Source organism: Symsagittifera roscoffensis, chromosome 7 (assembly GCF_963678635.1).
Source record: "Symsagittifera roscoffensis chromosome 7, txSymRosc1.1, whole genome shotgun sequence".
NCBI classification, from domain to species: Eukaryota; Metazoa; Xenacoelomorpha; order Acoela; family Convolutidae; genus Symsagittifera; species Symsagittifera roscoffensis.
Window position 1 is genome coordinate 20,123,870 of NC_087068.1, and position 24,957 is coordinate 20,148,826.

General features: G+C 32.9%; 3 protein-coding genes across 5 annotated transcripts in view; all 3 read left to right on the top strand.

The window, feature by feature from the left end:
* Nucleotides 1-12,438, top strand: part of LOC134851833 (uncharacterized) — a 74,220-nt gene extending 61,782 nt beyond the window's left edge. For both annotated transcript variants that reach the window (XM_063868092.1, XM_063868093.1), the window contains exon 13: nt 11,219-12,438. In XM_063868092.1, the coding sequence (XP_063724162.1) occupies nt 11,219-12,334 (1,116 nt within the window). In that variant the 3' untranslated portion in view covers nt 12,335-12,438. The remainder of the gene's footprint in view (nt 1-11,218) is intronic.
* LOC134851834 (protein scribble homolog) overlaps nt 1-24,957 on the top strand; it is a 363,789-nt gene that overhangs the window by 61,084 nt on the left and 277,748 nt on the right. The window lies entirely within an intron of this gene.
* Nucleotides 16,370-20,020, top strand: LOC134851830 (neuronal acetylcholine receptor subunit alpha-7-like). Its single transcript, XM_063868083.1, has 2 exons — nt 16,370-16,869; nt 19,405-20,020. The coding sequence occupies exons 1-2, from the start codon at nt 16,401-16,403 to the stop codon at nt 19,968-19,970; spliced, it is 1,035 nt and encodes a 344-aa protein (XP_063724153.1). The 5' UTR covers nt 16,370-16,400; the 3' UTR covers nt 19,971-20,020.

The following is a 24,957-nucleotide window of genomic DNA, read 5'->3' on the forward strand; positions in this document are numbered from 1 at the left end:
ATGATCTCTTGGTCGAATATTTTTTGCTGTTTGAGGCGATTTTCTAGTGTGGTCGAATTATTTATTAGTTTTTTGACAAGTGGGTTGAGTTTTGTAAAAAATTGTTGGGGGTAATTTTCATGGTGACTGGGAGGTCGTCTTTTTCTTTATTTTTGTTTGTCAAACGATCCGGGGTATGGTGAGATTTTTATACTTTAGGCTAATTAAAATCTTCATTTTGTTACTTTAGGCTAAGTTATCAAATTTGTTTTGGGGGTATTCGTGGTCTGAGTTGGGGAAATATTGTTGATCTTTGGGTTATTAGATAAGGGAGGGGTACGGTATTATGGTGATATTTATTTTAGCTGTCAAGTTGGAGTGGTTTGCTTATTTTTGACCTGGAGGTTGTAAAGTTATAGTTAGAGATGTGCCTGGAGTTCTAGATTATTCGTCTAATTGATCTTAGTTTGAGTTAGAGAAAGTGGCGGATTGGATGAATCCTATTGGTCTATTTTGAACTAGAATTATTGCGTACTTGTGAGCATGTTATTTTGAAAAATTGAAATGAAAAATGTTACGGGGGTTTCAAGATTGTGAAGTATAAAATCTTAAAATTACTTTTTAAATTCTACTTTCTTTAATATTTTAGATTGGGGGATGAACATTTTGTAGTTTTTACGTGGTTGATTTCGGAGTCTTGTTGTTTTTCTATGTTCAGATTTGTCTATTTCTTCTTGGGGTATTATTTGTTCGGTCATTTTTCTATTTTTTCTTTGTTTTGGAGATTCTTTATGGTTTTGTGTATTGTTTTTGGTGGCGGTTGGTTTTGTGTTTTGATTTTCGGTGGGGTTATCATTTTGTTCTGTGTTTTTCAGATGTGGTTCATTTTGAATGATTTTTAATCCTGTGAAAGAATATAATTGAGTTAATTCGCGGAGTGCGTATTCTTTTGGGTAATAAGGTAATAGGTTGTTTCGATGTTGAACGATTTCTTTTTTGTTTGAGTCGGTAATTTTATATGTGACATCAGTGGGTTTTGTAATTATTTGGTAGGGTCCTTTTCAGAGGGGTTGTAATTTTTTAGAAATTCCTTTTTGAATATTAAAATTAGGTATTAAAACAAATGTTCCAATTTTTAAATTGGAGGCTGGTGTAAAACGTGAATTGATTTGTTCATTTATGTTTTGTCTTTGTAATAACTTTTTCGTTATTTTTTGGTAAATTTCATTGTGTTTCTTATCTCTATTTAAAATCCATTCGGTGTGTGTACCGGAGGCTAGTTTAAGAATTTGTGGGTGATGAAAATGATCTTCATCGTGTGTATGTAAAGGTAGGTTATAACAAATTGAGTCTTTATTTGGTTGACAATAACCTTGTGCGTTTTTATGAGAATTTGCTGTAAACATTATTGGTTTGCGTGGCTTTTGGTTAAAAACCATTTCGTATGGTGACATTCCTAAAGTTGTCGTTATTTGTGAATTATATGCTAAGGGAAATAATTTTACATCTGCTGACCATTCGGTATATTTTGTATCATTTCCGTTGATGATACATCTAAGATATTCTTGTAGTGAACGGTTCATACCTTCGACTAAGCCGTTTGTCCAAGGTGCATGAGATGTACGTGGTTTGTGTTTAATGTTGTATAAATGACATAGTGTTATTATTTCATTATTTATGAATTCTGTACCATTGTCTGTGACTAAAATTTCTGGTAGTCCAAATTTTGCTATCCAGTGTTCATAAAGTGTTGTATATGCGTAATAAGCATTACAATGTGGTACTGGGTTAAGTGCTACATAGTGTGTGAATGCGTCAACAATTACCATAATGTAGGAGTTTCCTTCTGATGAGGGTGAAATTGGTCCTTTAGTATCAAATGAGATACGATGATTAAAGTACAAACTTTGTCCTTTAAAATCTTGTTTTTGTGCTATTTGTTTTTGATTTGGGTAAGGTTTATTTAATTGACATACTATACAGTCATTGCATAGTACTTTTATCCAAATTGGTGCATTTGGGAAATAAAAGTTTTGTATAAAATTTGAATATGTTTTCTCTGATCCAGAGTGTCCTTTAATATTTTGTGTATGTGAAATATTAAAAGCTATAAGAATCATACTTAAAGGGAGACATGGAACTGTAGATTCATTTAATTTGTATTCTAGAAGGTCTGTGTTTTCGTTAATTGTTGTATTATTGAATTTTCGAAAATATCGGAGGAGTGTTTTATTTCCTAAAATGGTTGAATCTGCTTTGATAGGTTTAGTTTTATATTTGTGCCATGATTTCAGTTGTCGAATTACTGGGTCAAGGTTTTGATATTGTTTCAGTGTTGAAATTGTAATTGTTTCTGTTGGGGGGAGAAAAATGTTTTCGATTTCTAATGTAGATAAGGGTATTGTATCAAGTGGGTCGTGAAGGTCAAAAACTTGATTTATTGTGTATTTTGAATCATTTGTTTGTGGTCCTGATAAATTTATTTTATCAGTTAAATCTTCTTTTTCAATTAGTGGAAAATGGTCTTTCTTAGGCAGGTGTTGTTTTGTTCGTTTTTGTTGAGTGTTATTTTTTATCCATTGAGAATATGGGATTGGTTTGAAAGTTGATGTTCCAAGTAAATCAACTTCATAATGATTATTTTGACAATCTAAATAAAGTGGAAAATGTTGTAAATTATTTATTTGTGATTGTTCAATATCAGTTTTAACTGCATATTTGCATTCTAATCGGGGTGATGTTTCGTTTTCTGCAAGGTAGAATTTTATGTTTTTGGGTATTTCAACTGTTGTTTTTCGTGTAAGTAATTCAGGTGGTGTATTTCGACTTAAGGTGTCTGGTAATGCAAGATTTTTTCCTGCAGTCCAAACTATATGTAAGTTTGGAAATTTCATTAGAATTAGTTGAAATCTGTAAACTCGGTGGTTTGGGTTAGATTTTTGTGTAAAGAGAAAGATGATTGGTTTATGGTCTGTGAATAGAACTGTTGGATGTTTTGATCCAAGTATCAGAAATTCATATTCTGTCAGTGTATATATTATGGCTGTACATTCTCTCATTAGAGTTGAGAGTCGTAGCTCTGCTTGAGTGAATAATCGAGAATTTGCTGATATGAGGTTCATTTTATTTGTACCATTATGTGATTGTAATAGTGCTGCACCGATGCCAAAGTTCGAAGCATCGCACATTGCATAAAATGGTTGATCAGGATCTGGAATTGTGTTTGAAATTTGTTCAGTTAAAAGTTTCTTTATTTCATCGAATCGTGTTTGATGTTCTGTATTCCATTCAAAATTATTTTGTTGTCTAAGGATGTTGTAAAATGGTCGTAGATATAATTGCATTTTATAAACATATTTACTTAAAAAGTTTAACATTCCAAGGAATTCTTGGATTTTCTTTTTATTTGTTGGTGGTTGAAGTTTTTGAATAGCGTCAATGCGTGATTTCAGTGGAGTGATTGTTTTTCTTTCTATGTTATGTCCTAAGAATTTAACTCTTGTCAAAAAGAAGTGTGATTTATCGGGGGCGGCCTTCAGATTTTCGTTCTGAAGTATTTGGTGATATTTTTCTAAAACATTGAACATTTCGTCTTTTGTTTGTGATTGCATAAAAACATCGTCTAAATAGGTGATTGCGTTTTTCTTGAGTATCAGTGGTCTAAAAATTTTGCTCATAAAAGCTGAAAATGCTGCTGTTCCTATGGATATTCCATAGAATAAGCGGTTGAATTCATATTGTTGGTTTCCGATAACAAATTGTGTTAAACGTCGTGATTGTTCATCTAGTGGCATTTGATTGTATGCACTATTCATATCGGCGGTTGTAAAGTATTTGCCGTTTATTTTTGTTAAAATAACTTGTATTGGTTCAATGGGCCAATTACATTTTGATTCGTCTATAAGTGAATTGAGGTATCTAGCATCGAGAACGATTTTTAATGATTCTCCTTTGGCTAGAATGATAACGGGGTTGATGAATGTGTTGCCTTTTGGTTGTTCTTCTTTATTAACTGGTGATATAATATTGTACTGTTCTAAAATATCGAGTAATCTGTTTACTTTATCATGTAAGTGAATTGGTACTTTACTTGCTCTCTGTTTTTTGAAAACTGCGTCTGGTTTTAACGGGAGATGTAGTGATGAACTGATTTTGCCAACATCGAATTTTGATGTTGCATAGACTGATGAATATTTTATTAGCTGTTTGGCTAACTTTTCAAATTCGTCTTGTGTTATTTGTGAATGTTGGAAATTAAACATTGTTAAAAATTTCTGTTGGTCCTCTGTGTAGTTACTTATATTGAATGTAGGTTTGAAATATGGAGTTTTTGTGAAATAATCCGTATTTCTGTTTTCGTTACTTATTATATTATTTATAGATAATTCTTCATTAAGAATTGTAGATTGGCAAATATCTAGTAATTGGAGTATATTATTTACGCGATAGGCTTTTTCGTGTATTGGTGATATTGTAGCGTTGGTTTCACAATATCCTAAAAGTCCTAAAGGTAATGTTACTTGGTAAGGTGTGTTGTTATAAACATGTAAGGAAATAATATCTGAATTCGAATTTTTCAAATATTTTATTGAAGAGATTGTGATTTTGAAAAATTTATGAATAGGTTTGAATTCAAAATCTGACATATAAAATTTTTGTTTGTTTTGTTCTTTATCATATTGGTGAACTTGTTTGATTGAAAAATTATAGATGTTTCCTGATAGTGGTTTCAGGTGTTTTCTTTGTTGGTTATATATTGGATAGAATTTTGAAAAGAATGGTGGTTGTTTATTTAATCTTTGAAAAAATGTTAGGGATGTTTCTTTTGTTTTTGTATATTTATCTTTGATTAATATTTTACTATTTAGTATGTTAATTGTTGGTATATACTTTGAAATAAATGGTATTCCAATGATATTATATTTAATATCAGTGATATGGAATATTTGTTTAAATGGCTTGTTTAGAATTTTACTTTGCTCCATTGTTCTGGTAGGGAGGAGAAATAATTGGATTTTTCCGTAGTTTATCAATGTTGATCCTTGTGCTGTTGCTAGCTTACTGGAGGTTTCAAGAGGTGTTAGCTTTGGATGTAAAGTTTTTATTTCATTCCATGTGGGAATGTTTATTATGTTTGATTCTGCTCCTGAATCAATTAAAAAATCTATTTCAAGGTCTGGTGGTTGAAATTCTTTATTTCTTGGGCTTTCTAAGAGAAATGGTATTGTCCAAATTTTTTCTTTGGGTTGTTCTTTTTGTATATTTTGATAAATGTGGTTTGTATTCAAGCATTTTGTTTTGGTATTTTTATTGGTTTGATCTGTAGTGTTAATCTCATTTGTTTCTTGCGTCGTTGGTGTGGAATTTATGGGTGTAGTGTAATAATTTTGAAGAAATTCTGATTGATTTTCATATATATGTGATGGAAAGGGTTGTTCATATATGACAGATTCATAGTCATTTTCGACTTTTATCATATTGATAGCAAGAGTGTTTTCAGTATCACTTTCTGAATCTGATGATGTACAGTTTATTTGATTGAGTTGTAACGTATCAGTTACTGTGTCATCAATACCTGGAGGGTCTGATGTTGTTTCTGGATTAGATTGTACTTGATTGATTTGTCTTTGATGTTTAGGTGTACTACTTCTGTGGCGATTATTAGAATTATTATAGTTATTATTATTTCGGTGTGGTGATTGGGAATAATTTCTATAACGATTATTATAACTTGGGTGTCGATTTTGTGAATTATTTCGCGATCTGTTTTGGTAATTATTGTTTGGTCTGTTATAGTTCGATCTATTATATGAGTTATTCCTTGATCGATTGTTCGGGTAATTCTGGTTTCGGTTGTTTGAATAACTTCTATTTCTATTATAGGAGTAGTTTCTATTCCTATTGTATGATGAATTTCGTGATTGGTTGCTTGGATAGTAGTTATTTCTTGATTGTGAATTAGATCTAGAAACAAATCGTTGTGTATTTGAATTTGATCTGGAGTAGTTATTTCTACTATTTGGTCTATTGTAGTGATTTTGTGATGAATTTTGTGTATTTCTTCGTTCTGGTGATCTTCCTCTATAACTTGAGTTATATGGGGATTGGTTTCTTGTATAACTTGTATTGTTCGGAAGTGGCTTTCCTGAACTGTTGTTGCTGTATACATTTTTGTTTGGTAGATTTTGATCTTTTTTCATGTATTGATAGAATGATTTATTTGGTTCTTTGTATTTTTGAGGTTTATTTTGATTGTCTTGCTGTTTTTGTCTACATTCGGAAATACTATGTCCGTATCGTCGGCAATAATTACACCATTTTTTGAAAGATGGTTTGCCTTTGAAGTTTGGGTTCTTTTCATAAATATTGAGTATTTCAGTGATTTTTTCAACGAGGTCTGTCTCTGATTCCTGTATATTATTAATATTAGTGGGAGTCGTTTCAATTTTGTTAACGTATTGTAATTTCAGATTTTCCGTTTCTTCTAGTTTCATCGTGATTTCTGCTTGTTCTAATTTGTCTACTAGTTTTCGAAAATCTAAATCGGGTTCTCGAATTGAAGAAGGATGGGATGCTCTCTTTTTTATTGCTATTTTCCTTAATTGTGGTGTTAAGGTCATCATTAAGATTTCTGTCATCTTTGTGTTTTTATAGTCATGTGTATTTAGTGAGTATGCTTTTCGAACTAGTGTTTCGATTCGTACTGCTATTTGCTTGATGGTTTCGTTTGGTAATCTGCGAATTTCATTACATAAAACTCTTTGTTGTTGTTTGTTTCTTTCGGAGTCAAACATTTTTGAAAATTCTTGTGTAAATCGTTTCCAGTTTGATTTTATTTCTAGAGGTAGTACTGAAAACCATTTTTGGGCTGCGCCATCTAAGGTTGTTTGTATCAACGCTGTGCGTCGATGTATCCAGTTTTGATGTAGTGGCGTATTAATTGGTTCAGGTCCAATGTTTAAAATCAGGTTTGCTGTTACTGCATTTAAATAATCTTCTACAGAATATTCAGGGTCTGTTCCTGTGAAAACCATTAAAGGTTTGTTTGATGTTATTGATGATCCACCCATAAGGTATGGATTCATTGTCATTTGTAATGATTCTGCTGCATTTGGCATTTGAGAAAAATTTGAAAGTTGGTTTCTTGTTATTTCATGTTGTTGAAGATAATATGGGAGTGGTATTTCATTTTGCATTTGTGATGGTTGATACGAGTGTGCAGTCATTGGATTTTGTTGTTGGATTGGTTGAAAAGATTGTGTATTAATTGGGTTTTGTTGTTGAATTGGTTGTTGATGTTGTGCATCTATTGGTTGTGGAGAAAAATTCCTATGATTTGTACGTGTTTTCTGTATTCCTTGTCTACGATATTCTTGAGTATTTTGTGCAAATATATCTGGTTGTAAAAAATCATCATCTGAGGATAAATAATCCATTTGATAAGATGTTTGTTTTTTATTTTTATTTTGTTGAAAAAATGGGTAATTTTCACTATGATCCCGTGGAGGATTTGTTTGGAAATTTGTTGAATTAGGTTGGGTCATTGGGTTATCCCAATTTCGAGATCTTGTATATTGGTTAAAATTTCTTTGTGGTTGATTATATGTTTTTGATGGATGTGTATAATTATAATTATGGTCTGCAAAGTTGTTTCTAGTGAATGTTTTGCGTGTTTTTGATGGTATTGTCATGGGTCTGTATGTTTGGTAATCCATATGTGAATATTTAGGGGCAACCGAAGGTTTAACGGTTGATTGTAAGGTTACCTGTGTTTGTGAAGGATTTGTATTTCTTGGTGTTGTTAAATTTGGGCGTATTGGTGAAATACTTTGTTGTGTAGTTGTTGTGTGTACAATTTCTTCATTTATGAAGTGTGATGGTGTCTGTATATCTTGTTGAGTAAGATTCCTAGTTCCATTGAGGTTTTCATTGTGTATAACTGTAGAGTTTAAACTATTATTTTGTGTATCGGGTAAAAATGTATTATAGTTTAATGGTGTTGCATCAATTGTTAATGGTATTACTCTTACATAGTCTCTTATGTAAGATATCGTACTTATTGCTTGACTTGAGATTGATTGTGGGAAGCTTATAAATGCGGGATGAGACCATTCGGGGTCCCAAACATAATCTGATTGATCTGTGATAGCGGTATCATCGTTCGAATTTTGGGGTCTAAAATTTTTTCTTGCTTGTGCAATTAAATCAATATTATGTGTGAAATAATCTATTATGAACCATGCCAAGATTTTTTGTAAATCGTGTTTTGTATGTTGTGAAACGTCGTCTTTCGTGAAATTTTCTTTAATGATGTTTAAATAACTAGAGAGTAGTGTGATTTCATGTCGTACTCTTAAATGTTTAGATGTTTCTGTCGGTGAGACATTTGTTAATGGGAGTTCATTTTCTAATATCGAAATATAACTATATATTATTGCGAAAACTTCATTGGTGAAAATGGAGTTTGCTCTTTGTGAGTTATGGTATTGGATGCTTTTTATATATTCTGAAAAAACTTTTGAAAATTCTAAATCAAGATCGTCTGTTTGAATAGTATATGTTCTATTATTATGGTTTGGGGAAGTGAATTCTATAGAGTAGATTCCATACTGTTGTGTTATGTTGCATATATCTTTTAGATAGTGATCTATGATTTGTCTTTTGATTTTTACATCGGGGAACTCTGTTTTACATGGACTAATTCCGGGTTCAAATAAATTTACGAGTAAATTTTGACAAAATATGTGTTGTCCTCTATCGGTATCTGCATCTATTATAAAAGGAAAGATTTCATCATCATCTGGAGTTTCTTCACCTGGAGTGTGCGTTGAGCTCATTTTTTCGTTCGATGACTGTTAATATGTAATTATTAATGTGTCGAATTGGTTGATTCCAATTGTATAGATGTACTGGTTTGTGTTTGTACTGTTTTTTTATTCTTCTTTTTCCTCTTTGTGATGAATTTGAAGTTGTTTCTGAGTCAGAAAAATATAATTGATCGTGAAGTGGGTAATTTTTATCTATTGATTCTTTTAGTTTGTAAAGTTCGTCTAAACTGTTGGTTTCTGATTCTGAAAATGCGTTTCGATTTTTTGAAAATCTTTTTCGTGTTATTTGTCTTTGTTTAGTTATTATTTTCCTCTTTAGTGTTTGTCGTTTTGTTCGAATGTATCCAACTGTTTGTGTATGAGGTGTGATTACAAGGTCGTATTTTTTGTTATCTATTTCACAATTGTGTAAAACGATTGTTTGTTTATTTCCTAGGTTTTTAAATGACATAAGGTTTAGAATGACGGATGCAAAGGGTTGTTAAATGATTTCTATTTTCCTAAACTGTTAGTTCTTACGATTTTTTGGTTAGCTTAACCTGGGTCTATTTGTTCAGGGTTGGAGAGAAAAGTATATCGATTCCGAAGAATGATTTTTACTTTCTCGTGACTAGTATAAGCTAAGGTGTTAACTTACTTAATCTTACTTAGGGGTAGTGATTGTGTTCAAGGGTTGGAGAATAGTAAATCGATCCACAAGGTTCAGGTATAATTAGAACGCGAGTAGTTCGTTAGATACTATTTTAAACTTACTAAGTCTAAGATTTATCCTGGGTCTGGTAAGAGGGGGGGTCAAGTGAAGGATGAATAACCGAAGTTCTTCACTATTTATCCTAATTTGAATGATTAGTTTTGTTTAAAAATTTCTATTAGTCTTGGGTCTTTAGAAAGGGTTGGGTAGTGAATCGACGTTTGAGGTCGTTAGACACTAATTAAGTGGGTGGGGGAGAACAAAGTTGTTCTGTTTGATCCAAGGATAAGCCTTGATGATCAAGTTTGAAATTTAATTAAGTAGAGAATGATTTAAGATCCAAGGATAAGCCTTGATGATCTGATTTTAAATTAAGTGACTTTAAGTTTTTATAAAGTTTTAAATTTGTGTAAAGGAAAGATTTAGTGTTTTATGATGTTAGTGAGTTGATGATTGCTGTTATGTTTTAGGTGATGAAGCTGGAACAACAGGATGATTTATGATTACTAACCATTTATTGTCATGCTACTAATTTTTATTTTTATTTTCCAATAAATATTTTTCAAACATGTTTTGTATAATACTGCAGAGTTTTAGGAAAACGATCTTAGATCTTTTTATCAATCGTTATTGTATAATATTAATTTTGTTTAGCGCCTGTAATGATTTTGAAGAGTAACTTCAAGGTTTTATGTTTGCAAATGGAAATCTAAATTCATTGCAAGTAGTATTCGAAATATAAAAGTTTGTTCTGGCTTTTGCCGAACTATCATATAACTATACGGCAAGTTTCTACTTTGTCGTATGTCGTCTTTGGTTCGAGGTCTTCTTCCAATTCCGGGTAGTTCTGTTATGGTTCGGAATATTGGCTCTGATCTATTGAGTCGGAGAGACATTTCAATTAAATTATTGTCGTATAACATTTTGTAAATGTTTTTGTCTAATTTCTAATCTATTTTTGGTTAATTCTAATCTAGTAAGGTCTTGTTCGAGACTTATGGTCGCACCAGATGAGTTAGGACCGAAGTGTAACTCATAGAGTAATTTCGGATAGGGTACACCGTCTGCTCGTCACGCTATCTTATTTTCGGCCGGATAGATTCGTGCAACTTCTTAGTCTAATACCGATCCTAATCTTACTCTTATACTATCTAGTCTCAGGTTGTTTAACTAGTCTCTGCTAGGCTCAATAGATCTACGGTATACTGGTTTACTGCGGCTGCTGAAGTGCTCGGGAGAGTCCAACTAATTTCTAAGTTAAATTCAAATCTCTCTGGTGCTGAAATTACAAGTAACTTCAGCACTTACAAATAAGTGGGTTGTTAGTTAGATGGATCATGATTGGTTAATATTAAATACTTTACATTGGTAAAACATTTAATTTATCCAATCATAAAATATAGTTTAGATCAGGTTCCATTTTGTTCGATTTGTCCGGATAATTTAAATCAGCACTGTAGTAATATGTACAAATCGAATCGATGCAGTTCTAATGCCGCAATCTGATGGCTGGAAGAATTGAAATTTTCAACGCGTCTAAGCGAAATTTCAGTTCAATCCAATTCTAAAATTCAATGAAATATTAAGCTTTGCGCTCGATAGTCCCTTGTGCCTTTGCTTAAATCTTGTCATTGGTTTAACATATGAGATTGATTCCAAGAAAGTTAGGGATAAATTGAGTCCAAACTCAATAATTTACAATGTCATGTAATTGTTCCAGGTTATTTGCGCATCAGATCCGGCCTCCGGTATCTCGTCGCAGCATCGCGGATTGTCTTTGAACCATGGGGAGGTCCTATACATTAAAGACTCAGTATATCAAGGCGAAGTTGGAGTATGGCACGCAGCTAGGGTCGACCAGCGAAAAATGGAACTGCAGGAAGATTCTGGACTCGTACCCAGCATGTATTACAAATACTTGCCTATTTTGAAATCCTCGAGTATATATAAAGAACAGTCAAATCAGAAAGCAGACAGAACTTCAAGTTTGGATGTCATAAGCGAAGATAACAGGAGTTCGAGTCTTGGTCCGGGCGCAAATACTGTCAGGAGTTTTCGCAAATTATTTCTCAAGAGGTTTGCATCAAGTTCTTCATTTACGTGTTTGCCAACATCAACAAAGGCGGCTGAATCGTCTAACACTGATATTGGGATCAGCCATACTGACCATGGTGATATATATGAATTCCAAAGAGTCAAATATTTTGACGAAGATTTTCGACGACCAATTGTGTTCGTGGGTCTCTTTTGCGATCAGCTGGCAAAATTCTTTGTCGTAAATTACCCGAAGCGATTTAAGTATTTCGAATTTTCGGCAGGGCACGGAAAAAATTGCGAACTGAAATGTGATGCGTTCTGTAAGTTGACGGCTATGGGTACCTCTAGTAGCGATGTGACTGTGGAACAAAATAGAAAAAATGACCTTGCATCAATTTGCAGGCGACTTGACAAGGGCACTAATTTAGTTCTCTATGCCGATGTAACTCAATTGGAGATTATGGGAACTAACAATCTACAGCCGCTCGTGTTTTGTTTTGACCCAATGAAAAATCATAAAGCTGTGAAGGATTTGTATTTTTTGCTCCATAATGGAGGAAATTTGAGCACAAAGAAAACAAAACGACTCATCGCCGACTGTCAATTGATTGAGTTGAGTTTGAAAAAGATGAATATTTTCTACTGCAAATTGACAGGAACTTTAAATGAAGTAGAGGGAAAGGTTGTAAAGCAGTCGGAGCAGTTTTCGAATTTTAATTTGTTCGTTGCAGATGACACCAATCGAGAAGTTGGCGAGCAAATAAGAAAACAAATGGATGAACTTGTTAATAGAAATTAACTTAAATGAAGTCAGACTTTGATTCAAATGTAGAAAAAAATTATGCCAAAATTAATTGTAAACAATCAGTTGTAAATATGTAAATTAGATGAATCGCTGGTCGAAAAGTATGCTATTTTTTGAATTTAGCTTATCGAATTTCAATCAACGAAAAAAGAAGAATTGCATTACTTAAGAGAAGTTCTATATTTAGCTCATTTTGCAGACTGGATCTAACTCTTTGTGTGAAACAACGGGAAATTGTGAAGATGGAAATTTCCAACCACTCAGATTGCAAAACGTTAACAGTCCTACAAAAGAGTAGAACGTCAATCTAGGGATACTTTATCTGGATATACCGGAAGTAATTTAGATAACTTGGTAAACGCTCGGCTATATAGGCGGAAGAAAGAGCAGCCGTAGCTGAGTGGGTAAGACGCGCGGCCGTTAACGCAAAGGTCGTTGGTTTGATTCCCGCTTGGGTCACTGACTTCTTGCTTAAATCCGCCCTAAATTTTTACCCTTCCGATAAACAAGGGTGTTGCAATCGGGTAATTGACTTTTCTTCCCGTAAATAACTTTTTTCGAATGTCTGCTTTGAATGCCTGCCTGTCTTATTCGAAATTTGAAAGTTTTTATGGTTTTTGTCGGTCAGGTTGTCAAGATGTGTATGTGTGGTATCAGAAGTGATGCGAAGCTTTTCTTTGTCTCTGTGTTCTTCTTCAACTTCGCCTAATATATTTTTTGCCTTTTATTTTTAGCCTAGTATGTACATGTACAGCCCCCTTGTCAATATCAAAGCGCATGTGATTTCAAAAAACATTGCTTCCCACTATGGAAAAGAAAAGGGTAATTTGCATCAGTTCAGGACTGGAAAATGAAAACTTCAACGTTAAATTGGACGAAGTGAAGTTTAATTTATATAAGTCATGATGTTGCGTAAATCAGGAAAAGTCTTAATAAATTAGGAAAAGTCTTGAAATCCGTTTAGGGGGAGGATGATAACTTTGTTCTGAATTCGATTTTTCAGCCAATCAGAATAGAGCATTTTACAATCAGCGCTATGTAGATTTAAATTGAAATGAACGCTGGGGGTGGATGATGTTAACTTGGTCTATTGGGGGGGGGGGGGTTGAGAATGTTATCCAATAATTGTTCCAATAACGTTCCAAAATAACACAAAAAATATGTGTCACAAGGTTTAAATAGCGGATTTCAATTAGCGCTTCCAGCCGGAAAAAGTTTCAACCAGTTTTTTTTTCTATTGGCAAATTGAGTGAATTTCATCAAAAAAAGTTATAAAATTGAAAAAGCTTTACTGTGGATTATTTCTTTCAGCAAAATTCAATTGAAAAATGAGAAAAAATTATGCTTCTGTTTTCTCTGGCTTTTTTCTTCTATTGGCCTACTGGAACTATCCTAGCCATTTGCAATTTTTATCAAATCAGTCGACCCCCTGCCGACCCTTTGATACTTTTCAGAAATACATTTTTGGCCGACCGACCCTAAAATTTTTCTAAAGGCGCCTTTGGCGCCAATAAATACTAACTTTGAGGGGGAGCGCGCGCCAAAAAAAAACGCGATTTTTTTGTCAAAATTTTTCAGAATGTGCCCAAAAACGCCTTTTTCGCCAAAATAGGGGCAAAACAGTGCTCAGTGCTTTGGGAGAGCTCGAAAAATCAATTTGGTCGACCTAAAAAAAAAAGGTCGTCAAAATTTTGGAAAATTTTTTTAAAATCCGCCCCCCCCCCCCCTCGAGAAAATCCTAGATCCGCCCCTGATATACTGTTTTCAATTTCAAAATAATGACGACTATAAAAATTCAAGTGCTTTTTAAAGGCGGTGATGAAACATTGTCTTTTGATTTTTGTTTGTAAAGAGTCAATAAACGTAGTGAAGATTCTTATAAAATCCGTGAAGATTTTTTTCACGCTTAAGTTTTTTAGTTTTTTTTCGAATGCAAAGTCCACTATCGAGCAGTAAAAATGCGAAGCCCATTATCGAGCAGGAAAAGTTACGAAGATCAAAACGTTAAGTTTCGAAAAAGGATAGTAATTTTCTGCTTTCCAAGCACTATAAAAAATCCCTATAGATCCTGTTTTCTCAAACCTGACTACTTTTGACTGAAAAAAGTCTATCATAAATTTTTCTTGGATTTCAATTTATTTTAAAAGAACGTCTTTCTTCTTAGAAATTCGAAAAATTCTTGTGTTCATTGACTCCTAGACAAATGCTGAAACAGAACCTTAAAAAATACCCATGTTCGGAAAGTTTGATCATTTCCTAAATAAAGCAACTTTTTTCGATTTGAAAAAAAATAAATTCATCATTGTTTTTTTAAGGGTTCACTGTTCCGATCACGTCATTGAGAGTGATTGCAAGAATTATGAAGTAGGTTGTTTTTTGGTTCCTTGAACAAATTTATCTTAATTTAATCAAAAAACGGATTTTTGTTTTCAGAAAAAGATAGTTACTCACTTTTCTATTTTTGTTTTTTTCTAAAGTTTTGATTTTTTTAATGAAGAAAATTTGTTACAAGATTTTTTTCAGCAAGATTGTACAACAGCGTAAGCTCAGATGAAACAAATTGAAGACAACTTGATCAATTATTTGCAAATTGATCAGCTGTTTCCTAATTCTTTCCAGAATTTTTTTTAAGTGATAAACTAATTGTATTGCAATTCCCATTATATATTTTTGCTAGCTTTATTTATTTTTTTATAAAATGTATTTTTTACAACAAGAGTGGGACACTACTTATTGCTCCGGTCAAAATTAGCTGACGACGATAATTGACTGAGTTGAATTCTTTTAGTACAAAAAAGGAAGGAAGAGCAAAAAAACATGAAATGAAGCCGATGTTTTGAGAATTTGATTTTTTTTTCAGGAAACAGGTGTGAAAACGACACTGTCCACTGATAGTTGTTTATTCTAATCGATCGATTAGAAACAATAACAAAGAAATTAGAATATTATTAGAATATAATCTTTCATTACCAAAAATTGCGTGAGGGACCCTGCTTGCTGATTGGTGTCATAGTTCCTCGCAACTTCATCTTATTCGGTTTCAGATTTCGAAATGATTGCAAATAATCTCAAACATACACTCAAAAAACATATGACACTCATTTTCGCTTTGTGTTGAAAGCTGTTTTTGATCTCAAAAATGGGCCCACCAACCTATGTGTATTTAACTAGGCATCAACAACTAAAATTTCAGACAATTCCGCTCTAAAATAACATCGAAAAATGTTGCGATTGGGCAGAAAAATCATTATTGATCCAAAACTCATATAAAAAACACGTTTAATTCTGTCACCTTATTTTACTGTTGGGACGACGTTGTTGAAAGCGACTAGAAGGAACGGTGATAGGTTGTTTTTCCCATTTTAGTTATTAAAAGTATAGCTCTTAGGGGTCAAGTGTGACAACATACTACAACCAAAACAGTCATCCTACTAGCCGGAATTTTTAATTTTTGCCCTGCCGCACTAGAGTTTTCTAAGCCTTTTCACACGATGATTACTAAGTATATGAAGCTAAATTTTTAATCTTTTCTTTCAAAGATTTTCAATGATATCATAATGGCAGTGCATAAAATCAGATGGACAGGTGAAACGACTTAGAACTAATTTGATCAAATATTTACAAAGAGGTCAATTGTTTCTTGATCTTTTTCCGGAGATTTCGTTTTTAATGACACTCAGTAAAATTTTATGATCGAGCTATCAGTATTCGCAATCAATATCCAAAATTTAGTGGTGACGATTTTTTGCCATTTCAAAAAATTCTCGTTTCTTTACTCTAAAAAACTGTTTTTGTATTTTTAATTAGTTGGTTAGCAAAATTTCCAAAAAAAATTTCCAAATTCTGTGGTCCACCATTGTCAAATTCTCTTAAAAAGGAATATGAAAATATGAAAACTCATTTCATCTTGAGTGTGTTCATTTTTGGCAACATCAATGGTACTATTCACCCTGAAAACAGACTAAGATCTCCCAACACCAATGGTAGCCTTCACCCTGAAAACAGACTAAGATCTGAATTACTGTCAAACTATGACGCATTAAATCGTCCTGTTCGGAATATGTCAACTGTTACCATAGTGAAGTACGTGTCTTCTCTTTATCAACTTGTTGGCTTTGACTCAAAAGAACAGTCCATCGAACTGCTGACTTTTCAGCGACTGCGTTGGTGCGATGAGTTCCTGAAATGGGATCCAGCGAATCATTCTGGAATCGAGCTGTCACGGTTCTACCAACATCAGCTGTGGGTTCCTGACGTTCTTCCGTATAACGACATTGGTGATTATGATTTCGACGAGTTCTCTCTTATTGTGCCTCTGATTGTGTACTCCTCCGGTCACGTGGTATGGTCTCAGCCTGTCAACATGAAAACTACTTGCTCGATGGATGTGACGAACTTTCCATTTGATTCCCAAACTTGTGAAATCACGATTGGATCATGGCAGTACTCATCGGCTGAGCTGAGAATGTCTTGCGATGATGAGCTGGATTTGAATGCCTACATACCTGACAGTCTATGGGACTTACAAGGTGTCTCATTATTTCAGTTTTTCATCATAAATAGTTGCAAAAGTTGGAACTGACAAAATTATTTACAAAGAGCAAGTGACCTATTTCAGACAATCTCTGCAAGCAAAAGCTACTTCTTTAGAAGAAAAGCTATTTCTTTAGAAAATCAGCTAAAAAATAATCAAATTTGCATTCGAAAATTGCTTAGAATTGGCAGATTGCTCTTATTAATTTTTTGTGTCTGTTCCATTTTTTGAAGAAAGTGAAGAATATATAAGCCTGATTATAATTCAGACCGATGTTACAAAAGTTGACCGCGTTTGAGTGTCGATCCGGAAGTCTTTGTATTGCCATGCTAGTCGCTTGCATTAGTCTACTCGCATGCGGATGGCTTCGCTGCTCGAGTAATAATTTGATAGTTTCAATACACAAATTGCCCTTGCGTCGCAAAAACTTTTTTGAACAAAAACTATCGAGACCAATTGAGGGGAAGTCGAAACATTCCGGGCTTTTCGCTGATATTAAACAGTTTTGTTCTTCCGACTTTTGAAGAAAGTGACAGATTGCTTGTGTTTGGGGTGTTTTTCTTATCCAGTCAAAATTTAACTTTTCAAATAGCATTTTTTGAGGAAATTTTTTTATCATTCGAAAGATAAAACTGAAAAAGGTATTTCACCTGTGATGATTTTTCTTGAAGCTATGGGGTTTAGATATTGCTAACTTGGCCAATTTGGGACAATTAACGCACCGTGTATTTCGCTAGCCATATAGCCATATACATCGTTCCAAATTGGACTGAGACATGCTATTTAAAACTTTTCTAGAGGCGAAATAGAATTTTTCAACTAAACATAGCGTGTGGGGGTGATGATTTTCAAAAAAAAGAACTCAAAAAGATTTTTTCAGTTTTATCTTTTTTTTCTTCGGAAACTTCATCTTTTTATTTAACAGAAGACTGCTCGTATATCAGGGCAAAGGCCTAAATGTTCCGACTGGCCCTTAATTCATATCGAATTGTTATTGGGAAAACTGTTAATGAAAATTTTCAAATTTTTAATAATATCAAAGTGTGAAATGTTGAGTCCTACAAAGTTAATACGACCGATTAGCTAGCCTCAATTCAATTTGGAACGATTATGTTGTGCGGGATTTTTTCTTCACACATAAATAATTCGCGTTCCGCTCTCAGCATTATGTATAAATTTTTCAAACCGCGCATAATTTAGTCCAAAACATGGCCAGTTTGGCATTTTCAAACCCCCAAAACTTTGCAAAAATTAATCGGAGGTAAAATATCTTTTCAAATTTGAACTCAGTAAGTCGATATCTTCAATACGTTATAAAAATTTTATAAAAATAGGTTAAAAACGATTATTTTGATAATCGGCCGAATAAAAAAACCACACCGAGCATAAATATTCCGTTTTCTTCGTCGGAACGATAAAGACTACTTCGTAAACTCAGAGGGCAGATAGAAGCAGTCTCTTTATACTTTATTATTAGAGCATGTACAAAAAGGTCCCATAAACAACAGTCAACAATTTTTTTTCCAATTTATTCACCCCTACACGCTGATTTATCTGAGATAACTAATTTAGTGTCCTAATATTACGGCCAAATGACTTGCTTAATTGTTCCGACTTTCGATACGAAAGTAACGGAATATTTGTGCTCGGGGTGGGTTTTTTTTTCTTCAGACAAATTTCGAATTTTTAACTAGCCATTTTTGACGGAATTTTTTTAATATCATTCGAAAGCCATTGTTGTCCTGAGCTTAAATTTGAAAAGATATTTTACCTGTAATCATTTTGCGTAAAATTATGAGGGTTTAAAGATTGCCATTTTGGCCATTTTGACCAATTTGGGACAATTAACGCGCGATATAATTCGCGCTATTAACGCGTAAACGGAGATTTAATCCGTCTTATAAATCGTTCCAAATTGGTTGAACGAAGCTTATTTGCCATAATTGATTTGTTGCAAGGAAGGAAATCTATCTTTTTGTACTTTATATGGCGTGTGGGGGGATGATTTTCATAAAAAAATTTCACATTTAAAAAAATTTTCATTTTATTTTATTTCCCTTAATTTTTTATGTTATTACTGCTGCTCCATAAACCTTAAAAGGCAGTCGGAACATTCAGAGCTTCGCCTTGATACGAGCAGTCTTGCTTCAATTTGGAACGCTTTATTCCTCCGATTAAGAGTGTTATAAGAACGAAATTTAGGGCGCGGTAATTATTCAAAATACAGCAAACTTAAAAGCGTTATCGCCTTGCAAAAAATGATCAAGGGTGAAATTGGGTTCCTATTTGAGCTCCGGAAAACAATATTTTTCAGATCGATTAAAAAAATAGTCAAAATTTTTTATTTATAAGTCAAAAAATGACTGAAGAAAAACACCTCCTCTTTCGCAACAATAAGTTTTGTAAATTTTCTAGTATGTTTTGCAACAATGCAATCAATATTTGGCAAAAATGATTAAAAAAATGTATTTTTGTGTTAATATAATTTGTCAATTATTTGCTTCAATTTTTATCCAAGATTTATTTTTAGAAGCTTCGTGTCGAGAGCGAAATATGACCTCATTAGACGGATCATTCAGTGATGCTGTGGTTACTGTGACTTTCAAACGGCTCCAAACTTACTTCGTGGTTAACTTAGTAATTCCCACTGTTTTACTTCTGGGAATTAGTTCACTCACTTTCTTCATCCCTGGAGAAATCGGGGAAAAACTGAGCTTTGGTGTGACGGTTACACTTTCGCTTTGTGTTAACTTGACCATTTTTACAGATTTCATTCCAATGACATCAAAAACATTTCCAAAGTTGTTCACATATATACTATCCAGCATTCTTTTGTCGTGCATATCATTGGTTTTGGCAACAGTTTCCGTTAATTTTGTCAAGATCAACAACAACAGCAAAGATGAAAGCCAAGTTGCAGCGTTCGAATCAACTTTCACAAATATGGCATTAAAAGAGCTTACAAATCGTGTTTGTTTGAATAAAACTAAGAAGAAGATAACAAATCGAAAATTTGATATAGTTATCGGTTTTATTTACATGCTGGGAGTGACCATGTACTCTGTCATCTTTTTCGCAACGATGAGTCATAATTGAATAACTTTTTGTTGCTGTTAACAAAATATATAAACACAAACAAATGTTTTGCGTCTGTGTTCATCTGAATATTGAAAGAAATCATAATTTTTTCTATTTTTTCTAGCTTCAATTTAGCTCTCAACGAATGGAAAATTTCATTTTTAATAAATTTTTGCGACAATTTTTTTTCGATCCACGGTGATTCTATTTGGTCAAATATCGGCGTTAATTACTGCTAATTTTAAGCGAGAGAGTTCCCCAAAAACGCAATCCTTTGGTCAAAACTTTCCAAAAGTTGGCCCACAGATGGCGCTCTTGGTCTGTTTTTTAATAAATAGGTAAACTAAGGTGTTTTATGAGAAAATCAGAAAAGAGAACTCAGTAAATCAATTTAATTGACCTCAAAAAAGATCGACAAAGCGTTTTTGAAAATCAATCCCAGACCCCTAGACCCCATTTGGGAGGCGATGATTCGTAACAACCTGTGATTCGTAACAGACGCAAAATGGTAGCAAAAGTAGCCGTTTTTATGGGCAAATACCACAAAAAAAAGATCAAACCACATAAAACCAGAAACAAAAAACACACTTTTTATGTGTGCCGTTTTTTCTGCGTGGTAGGATGAGTGCGAAGACAAAAGCTTTGAGAATTGCTAATTTTGCTAAAATAATTATGTTTGCTTAACAATCGTTAGAAAAAAACTAACTACTCAAAAAATATTTTAAAATGTTACAAAGTATCACAAAACAACAGGCATTCCCAATTTGGGTTCAGACCACGCAAACTTACTCAAAATGCTGAGATTACTTGTGCTGAGACTTTCATAAAATAATTAAATGAGAAAAAATTTGTTGCACTGGTGCTGATAGACTTATCAGAAGCATCTGAGACAGTCAACCAGTTAAAATATCTGATTCATAGTTTATGAAAGAACAGTGCTGATATAAACTATCTGGCTAAACAGATTTTTAGATTATTAGTTTTTTATTTACACTATCTCGGCAAAAAGACTCATGCAGTCATTTTTTCTCTAAGTGTCTGTTGAAAAACCGTTTTTTAGATAAAATATTATTAGTTTTATTTAGTAATTGAGCTAAAAAATGTGGCCTGTAAGTTTTGACATGAAATTCTTCCACGTTTTTGTGCGCTTTTGCGGGATTTAATCAGTTAGTTCAGAAACATGGTTGAACGCAACGCGTTGAGTTTAGAAACGAAGTTTAAAATTGTTGGCTTACAACAACAAGGTTGGACCTTTGGAAAAGTAGCCAGTACGCTGAAAGTAAACCGACAAACTGCTGAAAGTAAAATTTAGGTCTGTATGAGTCTTTTTGGCGATAAACTGTACATATAATAGATAATTTAGACAAAACAATTTATTTCAACTTGAAGTTTGAAACGCATTTTTCTCGATTTGGGTTGAAATTAAGTGCGAAGTGATAGGACAAAACTTGCTTGGAATTTTAGCAAAATAAATAAGGTGGAATTTGTTCTGCAAATTTTGGGCCCAAAACTTTTCACCAAAACGTATTATTTTCAAATCTTTCTGTTCAATATAAAATTAAAGTAAAATTAATAAATCAGTCATTGGCATAATGATATCAAAGTTAGCCTCTAACCTAGTCTAACAAACAAAAGTTTATCATCTTAGTAAAAGTAAAAAGTAATTTATTTTTGTTTGATAGGCCAAGATGATCGTTTTTAATATATAAAACATCAATTTTTCCATTTAAAAGCATTTTTAAAACCTTTTGAACAATGCTTTTAAGATTATATCTCATTATGAAAGTTTGTTAGGCTACGTAAAAGACTAACTTTGATATATTTATGTCAATGATTAGCTCGGTAGTTTGGACTTATTTTTTAATTGACTAAAAAAATGATCATTTTTAGGGAAAACATTTTGTCCCAAAATTTGCAAAACAAATTGCACCATGTAAATTCTGCCACAATTTTAAACAAGTTAAAATGTTTTAATCACTTTTTACCTAAATTCAAGCCAATTTGCGAAAAACGCGTTTTGTTTTTCAAAATTAATGCGTTTTGTCCGGACAATTTAAATTAGCACTGTGGTTGTGATCACTGTGGTTGTGACCGGACATTTTAAAACAGCACTGTGGTTCTGAATCATCTTTTTATTGAAATTCATTCTATTGCTCATCGAAATAAGAGGTTTGCCTTGCACACTTCCCTATCCATAAACTCTTCGATTTTTTTGGTGCAAAAACAAAATTTGGCTGAAAGTTAGTTTGTGCGAATTAAGCCCAGATAAAAGTTATTAAAGGCAGCAAACTTTGAGAGTTGGCAATTACGACTGTCAGATATACTAAGACACTATCAGAACAATTGGATAAACTTTTCACTAAATGAACTAGCTAGTGCCTTTGAGTTATAGTTTTTGTTTCCTTTTAACTTAATTAGAGTTTCCATTGCTTCTTTAAACTGCTCTTCATAGAAAAACTGTGACACAACTTGTCGTCTATCACAAAATGTCACTTGTTACGCTGTTGTCGCTAGTTCTATTGTGTAGCTGTTTCTATTAAAAGTAAAAAAAATATCCTTTTCACGTATAATAGAAGCACCGAAACGACACAATAGAATTAGCGACAACCGCGTAACAAGTAACATTTTGTGATAGGCGACAATTGCGTCACAGTTTTTTTTTTGAAGAAAAATTTAAAGAAACGAAGTAAAAATAAAAAGTAATTTATTTTTGTTTGATAGGCCAAGATGATCGTTTTTAATATATAAAACATCAGTTTTTCCATTTAAAAGCATTTTTAAAACCTTTTGAACAATGCTTTTAAGATTATATCTCATTATGAAAGTTTGTTAGGCTACGTAAAAGACTAACTTTGATATATTTATGTCAATGATTAGCTCGGTAGTTTGGACTTAATTTTTAATTGACTAAAAAAATGATCATTTTTAGGGAAAACATTTTGTCCCAAAATTTGCAAAACAAAATGCACCATGTAAATTCTGCCGCAATTTTAAACAAGTTAAAATGTTTTAATCACTTTTTACCTAAATTCAAGCCAATTTGCGAAAAACGCATTTTGTTTTTCAAAATTAATGCGTTTTGTCCGGACAATTTATATTAGCACTGTGGTTGTGATCACTGTCGTTGTGACCGGACATTTTAAAACAGCACTGTGGTTCTGAATCATCTTTTTATTGAAATTCATTCTATTGCTCATCGAAATAAGAGGTTTGCCTTGCACACTTTCCTATCCATAAACTCTTCGATTTTTTTGGTGCAAAAACAAAATTTGGCTGAAGGTTAGTTTGTGCGAATAAAGCCCAGAGAAAAGTTATTAAAGGCAGCAAACTTTGAGAGTTGGCAATTACGACTGTCAGATATACTAAGACACTATCAGAACAATTGGATAAACTTTTCACTAAAAGAACTAGCTAGTGCCTTTGAGTTATAGTTTTTGTTTCCTTTTAACTTAATTAGAGTTTCCATTGCTTCTTTAAATTGCTCTTCATAGAAAAACTGTGACACAACTTGTCGCCTATCACAAAATGTCACTTGTTACGCTGTTGTCGCTAGTTCTATTGTGTAGCTGTTTCTATTAAAAGTAAAAAAAATATTCTTTTCACGTATAATAGAAGCACCGAAACGACACAATAGAATTAGCGACAACCGCGTAACAAGTGACATTTTGTGATAGGCGACAATTGCGTCACAGTTTTTTTTTGAAGAAAAATTTAATGAAACGAAGTAAAAATAAAAATTAATTTATTTTTGTTTGATAGGCCAAGATGATCGTTTTTAATATATAAAACATGAATTTTTCCATTTAAAAGCATTTTTAAAACCTTTTGAACAATGCTTTTAAGATTATATCTCATTATGAAAGTTTGTTAGGCTACGTAAAAGACTAACTTTGATATATTTATGTCAATGATTAGCTCGGTAGTTTGGACTTAATTTTTAATTGACTAAAAAAATGATCATTTTTATGGAAAACATTTTGTCCCAAAATTTGCAAAACAAATTGCACCATGTAAATTCTGCCACAATTTTAAACAAGTTAAAATGTTTTAATTACTTTTTACCTAAATTCAAGCCAATTTGCGAAAAACGCGTTTTGTTTTTCAAAATTAATGCGTTTTGTCCGGACAATTTAAATTAGCACTGTGGTTGTGATCACTGTGGTTGTGACCGGACATTTTAAAACAGCACTGTGGTTCTGAATCATCTTTTTATTGAAATTCATTCTTTTGCTCATCGAAATAAGAGGTTTGCCTTGCACACTTCCCTATCCATAAACTCTTCGATTTTTTTGGTGCAAAAACAAAATTTGGCTGAAGGTTAGTTTGTGCGAATAAAGCCCAGAGAAAAGTTATTAAAGGCAGCAAACTTTGAGAGTTGGCAATTACGACTGTCAGATATACTAAGACACTATCAGAACAATTGGATAAACTTTTCACTAAATGAACTAGCTAGTGCCTTTGAGTTATAGTTTTTGTTTCCTTTTAACTTAATTAGAGTTTCCATTGCTTCTTTAAATTGCTCTTCATAGAAAAACTGTGACACAACTTGTCGCCTATCACAAAATGTCACTCGTTACGCTGTTGTCGCTAGTTCTATTGTGTAGCTGTTTCTATTAAAAGTAAAAAAAATATTCTTTTCACGTATAATAGAAGCACCGAAACGACACAATAGAATTAGCGACAAGCGTGTAACAAGTGACATTTTGTGATAGGCGACAATTGCGTCACAGTTTTTTTTTGAAGAAAAATTTAAAGAAACAAAGTTTTAAAAGTTGAAATGTTTCTTACCTTCTCATAATTAAATCACATACTGAACTTCTCTTAATCACAACACTTTGTGCCCTTGTCTCAATTATAACAAGTGGTGAACTGTTTTTAATCGTATGGTTTTTCTGATAACTTTTTAAAAATTTTTTGATTTAACTCCTCTCGACCATTGATTAAGATGATTTAACCCTTTAAAAACACATGAACAAGACCATGTTATTAGCTTTTTTGATAGATT

Excerpts from the sequence above, each read along its gene's own strand:
- LOC134851830 (XM_063868083.1), top strand. The coding sequence starts at position 16,401 with ATGTCAACTGTTACCATAGTGAAGTACGTGTCTTCTCTTTATCAACTT. Across the intron at positions 16,870-19,404 it reads CAGTCTATGGGACTTACAAG|AAGCTTCGTGTCGAGAGCGA; the intron begins GTGTCTCATTAT and ends ATTTATTTTTAG.